Consider the following 15,398-nt stretch of genomic DNA (forward strand, 5'->3'; position numbering starts at 1 on the left):
CTACCTCTCACAGGTCGGTCTATGACGGACATCTGGTTTATACGAGGAGAATTGCTGGTGGAGAAATACTGCCGTTATGTGTGTGTGGCGTGCTGTGATGGCCAACACCGCACGCCGTTAAGAGCAGTAATCACACATGGCAATTGTCATGTGTGAGGTCTCACATTTGAAACATGTGGAAAGATGTTTGGAAATTTGATGTGTATGACCTCCTCTCGTCAGAATACATATAGCTTGTACTTCATGTGCCAAGCATTCACTCCGAGCCAGCGAGAGGAAGCTGTGGCAACCCTGCTTCCTCGCGTGTTACTCCCCAGTCCCATCAAATTGAAAATTGTCCGGCCAGCTGTCCATTTTTTTAGCCCACTCTGACCGACAGCGAACGTGCCAACCAAAACCAAAACCAACACCCCCCCCCCCCCCCCCCCCCCCCCCCCCCTCTCTAGCTTTATCCGCACAGCTGCCCGTGTTCGCATGCTCAGACACTTTTGGTGGTCTGGGAAAAGGCATGATCAACAGCCATGGAATCAACCTCTAAACTGTGCGGTTCCCAAGAAGTGGTTAAACATAGCAAAGCACAAACAGAGAGCTCTCTCTTTAGCATGTGCGCAGCGTCTGGGACCTCCTCCATTTCAAGCGGACACAAATCAATGCGAATGTGATCGCCGAGAGCACTGCAGGCAGACCGATATACGATTGGCCGGATCAGAGAGTAGGCGAGAGGCCAAGTTTTCATCGGAAAACTCTTCCGAGACCTCGGTGGCGTATCCACACCCTGTGATGTGTTCAACAGCTCCGCAGCATGACGCCATCATCTGCTTGATGATTTAGCGCTATTCGAGGCAACGCTATCATGGCTCAAAAATGCGGCTGCGTCACGTCTGCTGTGACGAACATGACACAGAACACAACGTGAAACGACTAAGACGTGTCATTTCAATCTGGATGTTCGGCATCAACGTGTAAACATTCATTTGAATCCAGATTCCGGCTCCCGAAAGGGAATCTGTAAATCTTTCAACAGCTACAAAATGAAATATGTGCTGCTGTTGCCTGTTACAATCTCCCAACATGGAGTGACCCTGACAAATGCAGAACAAAGCCCTGTTTGTGCCTTTTGACCTCGCATCTCCATTGGCCCGCACATTCTTGGCTTTTCCGCTCTTTATTCCATAACATCCAATTTAAAAGACAATACGTGTTTGTGTGCACCTGGGGCCCTCTCTAAACAAACAATTAAAGCTTATCTCATTAACATTAAGGAATATTTGACCGCTTTCATCTTCCAATAAATAAGTAGTCCCATCTGCCACTGAAGTAGTTTTCCTTGATTCATTGTCTACTTTTGGATGACAACCATATTTGGTGTTAGCGAGAGCATGCCTTTAGTGTTTGTGCCGCCCATCAGCTGCCACCCACTTGATGTCTCCACTTGAATGCAACATCAAGTTTTCCCCCACACTCCTTATGGCCCAGTTACCACCAGACGCATTCCTCCCACTTTTTCTTTTACGTGCTGTATAATTTGACGAGTACCAGGCGTGCTGACGAATCCTGCGAACAAATGCGCGCGCGCAGGCTAGCTCCCATTCTCCTCGTGCATTAGCCGAAATAAACACTTCAACTACTCTCTGTAAATTAACACGGCTGAAGCGGCGTAAAGGGTGTGCGTGTGCATGTGTGTGTTCATGCTCACTAATTGAGGTTATGGCAACATTCAGAGCACAGCATCCATCCATGCATCCATTATCTGAACAAAGCAAATGCACAATGTTAAAATTATGCTTTTAAGTTTGACCTCACCGGGGACGCCCTCTAATGGCAAAACACATTTATAGAGCAACTTCTTTTTTTTTTTTTATTTTTTTTTTTTTATCAGTGGCTTATTTCCACTGGGGTCGGTCGGTGCTATTCACAAACAATGCATCAAGCAAAGATATGCTTTTCCAGAGTCAATAAAGGTGGTCAGTCAAGCCCCATAAGGGACTGCTTATGATTATAAACACGAGGAGTGGGACTGGATGAAGAAAAAGACATCATGGCATGTTGATCCAATATAAATGCATGCCTTCCTAACCCCCCGCCAGCTTTTTACAGGGGGGGGACAAGGCTGCAATAACATCAGCTCAATCTTCTCCGGCCAAAGCTGGCTCTTCTGCTGTCTACATGACATTCTTTTCATGTTTCTTTTTTATTTAAATTCTTATCTGTCCGATCACCCCCAACCCCCCACCCCCCATTGAACTACATCTACAAATAGACCGTATGCACAATAAGCCTGAAGTAAAACCGCAAGAAAAAGTTAGCATAAATTGCCAACCAAGCCCGGGCTCGACTATTATAACCCATTTCATTTTCTGTGTGTGTCTACCTCCTTCTATCACCCAGGACAGGCGTGAAAGGTCAATAACCTTGGCTCGCAGCCTTCATATGTTTAGCAACGGCCATCAATTAAAGGCTGAGGCTGTTATTCCAAAAGTCTTTAGCTTATCTTCGACAAAGGTCACACTGCTTAGAAGGTTTCGCCGTGTGTGTGAGGGGAGCAGGCTGACATCGGGCCTGGAGAAGATGGAGCGTCGGCCAGCAGGCGTAAAGGTGACGGCACGCTGGTGTTTCTTCTTGGGAGAACGTCAAAGCGGGGTGATATTTCACACTACGACAATTGTAAACAGTTGTAGTATGCGAGGAGGAAATAGAAGCGCACCCCCTTCCTTCACGCTGTAACGTAAAACTAAGAAAGCGTATAAATGTTTTTTTTTTGCCAGATGAGTTTTTTGCCTCGGTGAAGCAGTGATTTTTTTTTTTCTGCGAGCCTTTTCTGCTCTTGACTGCTGGTTGCAGCGCAGCACGGATATTTTCTTGTGGACTGCTGCTGAGCATATTTTATGAATGACAGGTTGCGCAAAGTTAAATACAACGCAACACCTTTTGATGAGCTGCCACCTGCCGGGTCTTCGAAAGAGGAATCTCCTGAACCAATATTTTTGGAAATATTTTGACAAGCAAAAAAAAACAATTACTCGTTTCTATTTTAATCTGATGAATCAACAGCGATATATTTACAGTACGATAGGAAGAACGTATAGATTTCGTTGTACTTATTAACCTCGTGGAAATTTTCCAATCCCCCACGGTTATTTTACGTGAAGCTGTTTGTATAGAAAATGTATGAAAATGTTCAAACGTTCATCCCGCGGGGTTATATTGTACACTTCTGTCAGAATATCCGCCCCCCCCCCCAGCCTCATTCCTGCTGAGGCGGCAGTGCTGCAGGAAATAAAGTGGCGACACGCCGCACGCTCTTTAATGCCTCAATAAATATCGACAGAGGCAGCGATAGTATAAACTCAGACAACGCGGGCCGCCGAGCGATATGTTGCTTATTGCCATGGTGTTCGCTCAAATTGAGACTAGAAATTGTTTTTGGTCAATCATAATATCCGTGTACTGTGATGGCAAGCAGGCGTGCCATCGGGGTGTCATCGGGTTCTGCTCGCAGTAGATCACTCGAGACGTGGAACATCCAGAGCTGCATCAGACTAGTTTTTGGTAGTCACATTGTGTTCCCAATCGCATATCTACCTGAGATTAAGACTCTAATAGGAATAGATCGCAACTCGCCTCAAATTCCACACACATGTTTAAGAAATGAGGCATCAAAGGTCATTTGGAGACTTGAACTGACGACAAAGAATAAAGGAGTTCCATCCTTCCGTGACTCAATTAAATCACATCCATCAGGGGACGGACAGGAGCAGTGGGGAGCTCCTCTGTTTCAGAGGAAGGCAAAGGATGAAAGGATGATGCATGCACAATGTCACGAGATACAACCTAGTGAGTCATCAAAGGTGCAGCGGCTAACTGAGCGCTGGTGCGTCGTAATTGAAGCCTCTGCCGGGAACACAATAGTCGGCGTGGCCCGCGGGAGGTCGTCGCCTCTTTGTGAACATGGTTACTGTATCTGGGTCAATCAATGTGCCCCAGCGTCAAATTTCTTTTCGTGATGGAGAGCCGATTCCTCGTTTGGGGAGATGTTTTTAAGTGTGTGGTATAAACGGGAAAACATGGGTGTTTTTTAGTTTCTACCTGCAGCAGACAGGTCTTTCATTTGAGAACGGGGGTGCCGAGTATAGTCTAAGCCACACCAGAGTTCACTTGCAAAAGGACCACGGTCCAAAGATCAGATGATAACATTTGCGCGATCAATCTGCGATTGCGCCAGAGTTTGTTTTAATCAAACCAAAGCGGACAAGTGTAAAGAAGAGCAGCGAGAGCCGCAGCCAGGAAAAAAAAAAAAACAGCAACGCAACTGAGCCTGAATATACTGCCGACTGCACCAAAGATTTAATGAGACGGACAACATAATGGGGATGGGGAGTGGCTCCTTCACGTGCCTGCTGATGGAAAACCAAAAGGCCTTCAAGGTCCCTACGCGCTCTGATTCCGTTTAACTTAATGAGAAACAAAAGGCACAATGGGGTAGATTGAGTGGTCGGAATTGAATGTCAGTATTGCGAAATAAGCCATTGCAGAACAAGGAGGTTGTGTTGGAGACAATATAGAGTTGTTTGCTTTAGCAAAAAAGAAAAAAAATGTCATTGTCTTTTGGTTGTATGCTCACATCTTTGTGTCTAAGATCAAATTTTACTGGCAAAGAATACAAAGCCCCGTTATACACAGGCATATGTGCAAGAAAGTCAGGTCAATAGTTATTTATACATGACCTCTTTGCATTTAATCTGCTTTCATTGCATTTTTCCCCCATTAAATCAACACAGCAAGAGAACAAAACACTCCTTCAGTCCTTTCATGCAGGAGTCATTTTGTAACGTGGACAAATGAACGCGTCATTTCAGATTGTTTGGACCCAGGTGTGATCTCAAACCAAATAGGCTATAAACCAGCACTCGTGCGCAAGAGGCAAAAAAAGTTCACCTATCTACTGTGAACGGCTTTGTATCGACTGCATATTTATTTGAGTCAAACAGTAAAGATTTCCTTTGATTGAGGTTGTATGGGTCAAATAGCCTTTACTAACCCTTGGCTACAAATGTGTCACTGTTTGTGCCTTTGAATTGAACAAGCTAATTATGTGTGAAGGACAACCCCCACCCCCCCCCCACCCCCACATGACTGAGACGACCGGCCAATGTCAGACTCTGCTAGTTGCCAGTAATGGAGGGCACGGCCTGTAGCTGATAACTGCGATATGAACAGAGGTGATGAGAAGTTATTGGCGCCACGTTAGCCCTCTACATGCTACCCGTAATGGTCTTAAAGCATAGCGTGCTCGCACATGGCGAGGGATTATTTTCAGACAGCCTCCAGTTAGCTAAGAACTTACAGCCTGAAAAGGTCAGACATAAATAAATTACGCCTTATCCCGCCATGCCACCCAGCAGGCTCAGAGATGCACCCACCAATTAGCTACGAATGATTGTGCCAGCTTTATGCTAACGTTATGATTATTATTATTCCACGTTTACACTTTTTGCCCTAGGAGCTTGTTTAAGGGGAAATAAAAAGTAGAGCAGCGATCAGCTCGCATCCCTGGCCACGTTGGGCTCCTGCCTGCCTGGCATGTTAGGGTCAACACCATGCAACCACATCAAAAGCTTTCAATAACTTCAATTACTGAAAAAAACAAAGTTTGAAGAAACGTAAATTTTCTAGTTAAAATATCACCTCTGTGTAAAAGGACAAAAATGTTGCCAAATTTTAGTTAAAAAAAAAAAAAAATCCTGTTAGGCTTGGGACATGGCTCCAAAATTTTTTGGGGTAGGTTTTGGGTTGTTACTTATGCCTCCCAATTTTTGCAGGGCTAGCTGAAACATACAATAGAGAATACGTGGCTAAAAATTTGTAGGATTGAAAATCGCACAATGAAATCTCGAAAATATTGTTGTTGTTTTTTTGTGCCAGGCCTGATTTGTTTTTATACCCTCAAAAACAGTGTTGTTTTATTAGTATTGCCACGGCAACAGCGTTTCATGAAAATTAACAAATCGTATCAATATTTTTTTTCCTACAGATATATATTCTGCCACTATTCAATTCTACCGTTACAATTTGTGTAGGTTATCTAGGCCATGGTGCTGCTCGAAAGATAAAGAGAAAAAGTGACAATAAATCCATGAATACAATGCAAAGAATAAAACCTATTCAACTCAAACCTGCCAGTGATGCTTCAGCTGGGAATTGGAGCACTGCCTTCATTACGTACATATTGATCACTGTAAACAAAGAACTGCATGTATCGATTTCCTTCCGGAAAGAAAATAGGAGTATGAAGGCGATAGAGTGACGTTATGAGCAAAGCACGTCGTTAAATAAAAGGCAACGTGAGATGTCATTTCAGGGGGAAGAGGAATGGCCATAAGGTGGCTTGGTAAAAATAAAAAATAATAATAATCATATAATAATAAGAATCGGAAGTGTTTCCCTGATTACTGGTCATTAACCAATTATTTTTGTTTATTTGGTAATATTTAGTGATTACAAAACAACTCAACAGCTGAGCAATATCAGACAAGAAATACTGATGGTCATTGTTTTCCAAAGTAAAAGTAGATGGTTGCAAATGTCCTATTTTCATTCAATACAAAAAGATCATGAAGGGCCAGAGAATTCTTTAAGCTGGCTGAATCGTTCCTCGCTGCGGTTTGAAGTTTAGTCTTGCAGGTCTGTACTTTCAGACATCTGTTTATCTTACTACTTTTCCATCCGTAAAGCCGACTGGGGGGGTAGCACGGTGAAACCAGTGGTTAGCTCATCTGACTCACAACCGAGAGGTTCTGGGTTTGAATTTTGTTGCGGATCCGCCTGTGTAGAGTTTGCATTTCCTACAGCTCTTCTGCCACCAAAATGTCACACCCTAACGCATGGAGGTCAGGTGTGGACGTACAAACATCTGTCTGACAAGCATCACCAAGCCACGCCCGCCCATACGTCCAACCTTTTTTGCCGGTCCGTTTAGCCAGACCCGACCGTGCACTCTGCGAGCAGGAAAAAATGCTTGAGTAGCTCGAAGGGTACTTGGCCCAGTTTACAGGACGGGGTCGAGCGGGGTCGTGTCTTGCCAAACACGGGGGCCCCCTTTAAAAACATCTAAGTGGTCACAGCTGCAGAAGCGGCCGTCGGACTGAACAGAAACAACTCCAAAAGGATTTTGCCGAGTGACGTTTTAGTTTATTTTAAATGCTCGGTCTTGTGTCAACAATGCCAAGACCAGCTATTTTACTCAATGATAGATTAGCAGAAAATTTGCAACGCTAGCCCATGTACCGGCCACGTCTCAATGTCTGACACTAATGGTTGCAATTTATTTCATGAAGCACCTATAACTGAGAAAGTCCTTTGCAGTGATGAACAAAACAAGATACACCGCAAAAACGTGCACAAGGAGAGAAAGCAGAATATATGAAGCCAAGTGTTTTAAGTGCAGTTAAAGCTCGTGGCCTTTTCATTAACCCACTTTTTAGGGCGGAAAACCTCTGCTGAATAATGCTCCGACTGACACACTTTCTCCAGTTTGAAGGCCCCAGCTGGATAAAAACAGCACAATGCGCATGGGCAAGACACCAGAATTCCATGGAGGGGCAAAACCACCCGCAGCCACCACCCGGCTGAAATTGAATGCCGTTTTGTTAAACACGTCGCCTTCTTAATCAAGCCACGACAAGATAAGCTATCTTTGTCTGTAGAAGGCTTTTAATAAATAACTTGGTTTTTGGTTCTACTCTATTCACTTATCAGGCCAGAGCAAACATTTCATGCTTTGAAAGCTTCAAGGATTTGCATCGGCTAACAAAGAGCATTGCCTCCGTTTACCTGACTGGATCGCAGTTCTCAAAAAAAAAAAGAAAAAAAAAAGTCCTTCTTGGCTTTTCTTTGCAACGCTCCGGCAACTAACTTTGCAAAAAAAAAAAAAAAGATTTTTTTATTGAAAATCAATGTCGCCTCACTTTGCCAGCTGACTGTTAAAGTCTAGAGGACGCCCCCGAGGATCGCGATTAAATCTTACAATCAACTGTGCCGGGCAGCCTTTGCCAACATCAAATCGGCAGGAAGTCTTCAATTTGCTGCATACAATGTGCGCTGTTTACAAGTCAAGTAGCGCCATTTCCACCATTTTACGCTTCTCTGGCTGTGTATTCATTCCTTTAATCTGCCAGACTGCAATCAGACGGGACAAAGGCGTTTAACGGCTTACCTTTTGCTTTGTAGTCTGCAATTGTTAAGACAAGACAATATAAGCGACAAAGTAACTTAACATGGGCCATCTCATTTCAAAAACAGCCTTGCAAAACCAACCAGGAAAGAAAATGGGGGGGGGAGAAATGTCTCTTAATGCTTTTTATTCATCAGTGAAGCCCTTTCAGGTGAAAATTGACCAAGCCTAAAGAGATGCGAGGGCACATGCCAAGTATCGACCAAGTAAACAATATCCAAAGCAGCAATTGAAAAACTTGGGCAAACTCTTGCCACCGCGGGGGGCTTTTTGTCTCTCCCGGCACACGGTGGGAGTCTTCCAGCCGAGAGTGCACTTTCATTAACATCATCTCACGCTGCTGAGCTGCTCGGCTGCATTACAATGACACAGGAGTGCCCCTCTCTGTCAAGGAAATCTCCGCTGCGCTAGGGGTGGGGTCTGGGGGTGGGGGGGGGGGTGTTAAATAAAAAAAAAAAAAACGCCATTACCCCCGGTCACGGCTCATCCGCAAGCCGGCCGAGGGAAATCCATCACCTGTTGGATCAAACGGAAACTTGTGCACGAGGTAAAACTCATTGAAAGCAGCAGTCGGCCGTCCGAGCGCTTTTTGAGTCATTTCTACCTCGCCCCTCCCTCCCTCCCTCCCTTCCTCCCCCACTCTGACTCACACCAACAGCGGTGTGCAACTTTTGGGCACATACTGTGAAATCCAACACAAGCTCGAATGTTTTCTGGCCTAAACGACCTCGAGGCTGTAACCTTGCTAATGGCGCGCTGGTGTTATATTCCACTTTTATTACTGGCTGTAAGAGCAATGTGTGGCTTCACAGTAGCCGCATCCTTGTTAGGCCAGTAATAGCGGCGCCGGTCAGGCTTTTTTTTTTTTTTTTGGGGAGTTCAATGGGTAACTGCCGAAAAAGACGGAAACATTTTTGAGGATCCTGATGCGAAAGTCTGTGAAAAGTGATCTAATTGAACCAACCGGCCTTTTATTGTGCAACAAAGAAGTGTTGGGCCTACACAAAAAAGTCATGTCTTTTAACTTTTTGTGACATCACCGCTTTTTAAATTACAGCACAATTTGTTCTCATAAAATGCTGTCCTGTAATAGGAAAGAAAAAAAAAAAACTAACATTTATTCCCGTATCATGACAAATTATTTCTCATAATGTGGTTACTCTCGAAACTTTTTTCCCTCAAGACAATCTAAGTTTAGCAAGATGACTCATTTTTTTGCGCTAAGGTGCTAATGCTACACACCTAACGTTTAGCAACGCCAATTATTCGATTAAAGGCGCATGCATAGCTATTGAAATACGCGCAATGGATTTTCATTATCTGCCCTCCGGGGGAGCCCCTGTGAAAGATGCAAATTACGGAGGAGTGTTAGCCACAATGTATGCTTTCACTTTTGACTAACAAGCTGAACTCTGTACACAGGGCTCTCAGCTCACCATGAGAAAAAAAAAAAAAGGGGGGGAACGTGTAAGCAAATGGGCTGATATAAATGTGAACCACATGTGAGCTGGTTCATGAGGCCAACGATACGGCTCGTAGCGACCCGGTTGGTGATTTTCCAAAATGTTGGCCTTGTTTTGCGCAGGAATACTGTGACATTGCAACATAGGAGCATAGCGATACATAGACAGCAGGGGGGAGGGGTGCGGGTGTTTGTGTGTGTGAATCAACACTCACCAGTGAAAAGGGGCTGTCCCTTCTCGATGATATCTGGCAAGGCAACCTTGTATACATCTTCAGAGAAGCCAGGCCTGCATGGTGGGATGACCCCGCATTCTGCTGCAATCTGCGGTGGGGAGGGGAGAGGGTGGGTGACAATGAGTCATAAATCAATCCACAAAAATGCACCCCGTGCCCTACCAAAACCTCTCGCTCACGTTTCGAATCCCCCACTGTCTCAATCCCCCCCCCCCCCCCCCCCCCGCCTGCATCACCACCACCCTCAGTTGTACAAAAGCATCTGTTGTTTTTATAGCAGGCACTGCAATTAGGATAATGAGGCCAAAAGGGTTAAGCATTAGCCAAAAAGCATGGCTGGGCAAGAACAAGCTCCATTTGTCCCAGTGGAGGGGCCCAGGCGCAGGCGGGCGTCACTGCCAAGCCTCTGTGTCGGCCTTTCTGATCAACGCTGTGTACTTTGCAAGCGCAGGAACACGGCCGTACAACGAACATGCCAACAATCCGCTATTGTTGCCATACAAGCGGGCGGAACACCCAGGAAGCCCAAAAAAAAAAATTGTGATTACCAACTGTGGATTTACCGGAATTTGGTTGCCCCCCCCCTCCCCTCCTACACTTGAAGTGAGTCATTGAGATAAAACTGACCATATCAGGAAGTTATCTACTCAAATTTGAAGGAGTACTGGCCCATTCGCTTCTCAGAATTGGCAAGAAATGAATCATAAAGGGGTGTAAAGCATTTCTCTAGAGTAGTCTAAAACTCCCACAACATAACCTCAGCATTGATTCTGTTTCTTGTCTGCCAGATTTGACCCCGTTTCTCATTGCATGAACTCTGGGAAGAATGTAGAACGAGAGCCCCCCCCTCAACCTGAAAAAAAAAAAAATGCTTTGTGGGTATTTGTGCCGCTGCTTAATCAGAGGAATTTAAATTGAACATGAAAGGGAAGCTGGGCTGGGATACTATAGGACAAAGGTGGGCTGTTTTTTCTAACCGGGGGGGCAAATACATTTCATGAGTCTACTTGTGGATGAAATGCATGGAAATTGTACTTGGGACCGTTTGAAACGCATCAGATGGGCCACATCCAGCCCACGAGCCAAAGATTGCTTTCCCTAGTGGCAATAATTATTCTAAAAAGAGTCACAAATGTTTTCTAACGATGCCAGCTTGAAACACTCGAGTATTACTGCTTTGTGTTTAATATTGTCCCCCCCTGTTGTGTGTGCACTCATTTTGCCCTTAAGCCTCATAAGCCCTGTTGCGTGTAGTGGGGGTAACATGGACCACAGTTGGATGATTTGAAGTGTGTATTTGTGAGTGGTACGCTGCAAGTTTAAAAATACATGTATTGTAGTGTTGTAAGCGATTCAAAAAACAACAAAAGGCTGATGAGTAGCTCTTTATAATGATGCAATCAACTCTCCCATCGTCCCTGAGGCACACGCGCAGATATTCAACTTAAGCGCTTTCCAACTCGGTTATCAGTGTATTTATGCGGGTGTAATAAAAGCCAAACATTGTTGAATTGAAATTAAGTAAGATTTTGTTGTAGTTTGAATAAACGGGACGACCCGTTAGCTAGCGCCAACGGCACGCGCAACTGAACGGTCGCTCCCCGTGTCCGTTAAACAGCGTTCTCCGTTCAGTTGAAAGAGAGAGAGCGAGAGAGAGAGAAAAATGGTCGCTGGCACGCGAGATAGAGTAGCGACATCGCGTCTGGAACAGACAATGCGACTTTGAGTGTCCCGGTTCGGTGCACGGGGAAATTACCTGCAGTAAAGCCAAGAGCGCCTGCAGAAGCAGCCCGCCGCTGCCCTCCCGTCGTCGGTACATTTTGGTTGGCTTAATTCCTCTTCAAAATCACAAGTGCAATCCCACACGTTGGTCCGAAATGAAAATTAGGGTGAAAACACAATTCCGTTTTTCTTTTCTTTTTTCTTTTTGCAAGAAGAAAGGGTGTGTGGCGTCTTCGGCTGCAGCAGCCTCCTCCGTGGAGTGTATCCGAGGAGAAGCACTGGCTGGTACTGAGGCTGCTCCAACTCTCCTCCTCTTCGCCTCCGCCTCTTTCAACCTCTCTCGCTCGCTCTCTCTCTCTCTCTCTTTTGCTTCCTTCACTCCAAAGCAACACAAAAGACGAGCCACTGGTCCACTCCACTATAAAAAACAGTTCTCACTGTCTCTCCCTGCTGGTCACACACTGCTTGCCGGAGAATAAGAGTGCGCTCTCTAAACATTAAACTGCTGCGGGGGAGGGAAGGGGGGGGGGGGGGGGGGGGGGGGAGTGACAAAGGATCTAAGTTTTAAAAATCTTTGATGAACAAAGAGATTAGGATCTAAGATTCTAAGTATTTGCAAACCCGAACGTCCAATCAGATTATTCCGTTGTACCAACACTTCCGCTCTTAACCCATAGGGGGCAGGGTGGTCAATGTCGTTTCAGAACTATTCAAAAGTTAACAATGATTGCTTCAAGTTTTAAAAAGGTCATTTAACATAAAGTCTAAAACCAAAAATTGTAAAAGAAAAAAATTAAAATCAAGTGATCTTGAATGTTTGTTTAAAAAAAGATTCCAGCTGGACTTGGGCAAGAAGTAGTGTCACCATAACTTTTTAAGTTTTTAATTGATAATAGATGAATAGATGGATGAATGGGGTGTGCAGTCAAGATGCCAACAGGTCAGCTACTCAAACAGTGTGACATCATAGTGGTGCGTCATGGCGTTACCGGCCAACGACTTCAACAAAAAAGAGGAATGTGGGACAGTTTACAGCAGACAATGGAAGACATTTTGTGTTCTTTCATCTGAATGTGTGGCTGTTTTTCAAAAGAAGAATTGAGCGCCTTTTGTTTGCATTCTGTTATTGGAAGTGTCCGAAAGACGTACACTCAGACGTTAGCACTGGTTAACTGCTTTGTGCTTGTCAATTCATATTTTTTTTAAAAAAAAATATTTGTGTGCCTTTCTTAAAATGCTCATTTAAATAATACCCAGTTGAAGATGGTGGTTTAAGATGCTTAAAGTTAACAAGAGTAGTGGCGAATTGAACTTTGTAAGCTGCATATTGACATTCTTTGCTAATTAGCTTCCGATCAGTGGGAGCAAAAGTGATTGTTATCGCTCAGTTTGCCGCTGCATGAAGACGAGTAGGCCAGACTATTGATCATGTAGGTGATTTTTGATCACGGCTCCGCACGCTAATTGCTCCTCACTGCAACATTTGATCTTAACGGATTATTAACTGTGGGTGCTTTTTGTGCTCATGTCTGTCTCTCTCATGTTGCCTAATAGGATCTCATTTGGTTACTGTGGATTTTTTTTCCCCACACTTCAGTTTTTGCATTCTGTTCATTCACTTAGGCGTTCTTTTTTTTCATGCGCTGCTAAAATATGCAATGAATAATTCTCCTTACATTATAAGCTCACAGCTGATGAAGGTTAAGCTACCTCAGTTGTGCTGCTGACACCTAATTAACTACTAAGGAAAGGAATGTATAGCTTATGACAAAAAGTGTTTTTAACCACCTTCCAAGAGACAACAAGAGCTGACTTTTGGTTCACCTCCTACGCCGTGTTGTTCTCCACCTTTATTGGTGTATCACGCGGGGAGGAGATGGGTGCAATGCTGATCTCTTCCTCCTTTTCTTCCCCCTCCTCTTCTTCCTCCTTCTTACAAATCAAACCATCCGCCCCTGGGGGTGAATTGTAATCGTAAGCAAAGCGTCAGTTCTATTGCAGCCCACTTTCATTCTCCACGAACAGGAAGAGGAGTGCTCATTGTCGCTAACAAGTGATTTGTGTTGTCTTGCACTCATCTCATTGATTATCACGCCTGATGGTTCATGTTTTCAAATAATTAGGGGCACGCGTCGATGCAAATGAAGCCGGGAGGAGAAGCAAATTAAAACTCTGTTTAAATGAACCGTTGATTGGGCTGAAGCTTGGAATTAATGCATTAGGTCTCGATATAAAAATGTTAGCCCTGGTGCCTACTACTGTAATATTTTTGTATTTGTTAATGTATTTTACAGGATTTGTTTGGTGGGCCAGATTAAATACTTGTGTGGTCCACGAGCCATACTTTGGCTACCACTGAGTTAGTAGTCTTCAATGAACCCAACAAGCAGATTTTTAGAATGTTGGAGGAAGTAGGAGTACTCATACAGAAGCACAGATAGAACAAACATACTTCACACAGGAAAATTGGACCCCCGATTTGATTCAGAGTCAGAGTGGAGCTGCCCGAACGTTACATCGAACGTAACAGCCATTGGCAGTCATTTGAATAAATTCAAAAACAACCTTGCCGTCTTTATGCAAATGTGACGCAACAACCGAGTTTCTACTAGATCATCACCCTCATCCTATTACGAGAAGACACGGTTGCCATAGTGTCCATATTTAAAGCAATTACCTAACATGACAAGGTGGTGTTTTGCGTCAAAGCCATTCATATTCAAGGCAGTGGGCAGCGAAGAAGAGATCAAATCGAATGACCTGTTGAGAATTGATATCACATTTTGAACAAATTCTTCAATTTATATAATCTAATCTAATTGAGAGTGGGATCAGACCGCTTCATCTCTTTGATTAATGCCAAAGGAGGCTATCTTTCATCAGCGCCTGTCTCGGCCGCGGGGCGAGCGGCCGTCCGTCCATCCAATTTGGTGCCGGAGCGGTCGGAGCCGTATGGGGCCATGTTCCACGTTTCATCAAAACAATTTGGTGTAAAATATCTAGTCAAGGGAGGCGTCAAGGTTGTTGTCGAGCTGACGGTTTATATATTCCGGTGCTTGCGTCGAGACAAGATAACGGAGGCAGTCGTGTGATTCATGTCGGCCGCCGTGCTGACACTGCGCTTGACTCTCATAAGCGAGGGTGTCGGAGGGTCCCGGGGGGGGGGGGGCTGTGCTTGAGCCCCCTCCCTCTTCTGCCTTCCACTGAGAGAACATGGCCTTAATGACGCTGGAAGAAAACACAACAAGGTCAGCAGACTTTCCACATTGGCTTCTTCACGCGGAGTTTTTGTTGATGCAGGAATGTCCCACAGGTCACTCGCTCATGTTGCCAAGCAAAGCAAAAGCCAAATATAGATGAACTTCTCCTAACAAAGTATGCGCACATCCTCTTTTTATTTTTGCTGATTTCATGAGAAAGGGACATGTGGTGCCGGTAGCATTCCGTCATAGAGGGATGCGGTGGAACTGCCATTGTGGAACAACATAAAACTCGTGGCGCAAGGAAATAAAGTAGTATTCCTCGTTCCCAAATGGCTGTACATCGGAGAAAAAAACGTAACTTAATGTGAGCTAAGACTCGAGTTGTTAGTTTTGTGCTCTTGAGTCCATTCCTTTGGGCTATTTGACAAGTAGCATGAATTGAAGACCGCTACTTAGCAACACATGCTAGCTGCAGATTGACGTGTTGTGTTACAGATGATACCAATCAAAAGTTTGGGGTCACCCAGACAATTTTACGTTCTAAA

The 15,398-nt window shown here is 44.6% G+C and overlaps 1 protein-coding gene across 1 annotated transcript in view; it reads right to left on the minus strand.

The window, feature by feature from the left end:
• The window catches only part of cdh2 (cadherin 2, type 1, N-cadherin (neuronal)), a 44,428-nt gene extending 32,342 nt beyond the window's left edge, over positions 1-12,086 (minus strand). Inside the window, exons 1-2 of the mRNA XM_088396086.1 lie at positions 11,685-12,086; positions 9,908-10,016 (exon numbers count right to left, since the gene is read on the minus strand). Of these exons, the coding sequence (XP_088252212.1) occupies positions 9,908-10,016; positions 11,685-11,747 (172 nt within the window). The 5' untranslated portion in view covers positions 11,748-12,086. The remainder of the gene's footprint in view (positions 1-9,907; positions 10,017-11,684) is intronic.
• Positions 12,087-15,398: the final 3,312 nt, after the last annotated feature.

Source organism: Syngnathus floridae, chromosome 14 (genome assembly GCF_059516105.1).
Source record: "Syngnathus floridae isolate MCC-2025c chromosome 14, RoL_Sflo_1.0, whole genome shotgun sequence".
Lineage (NCBI taxonomy): Eukaryota > Metazoa > Chordata > Actinopteri > Syngnathiformes > Syngnathidae > Syngnathus > Syngnathus floridae.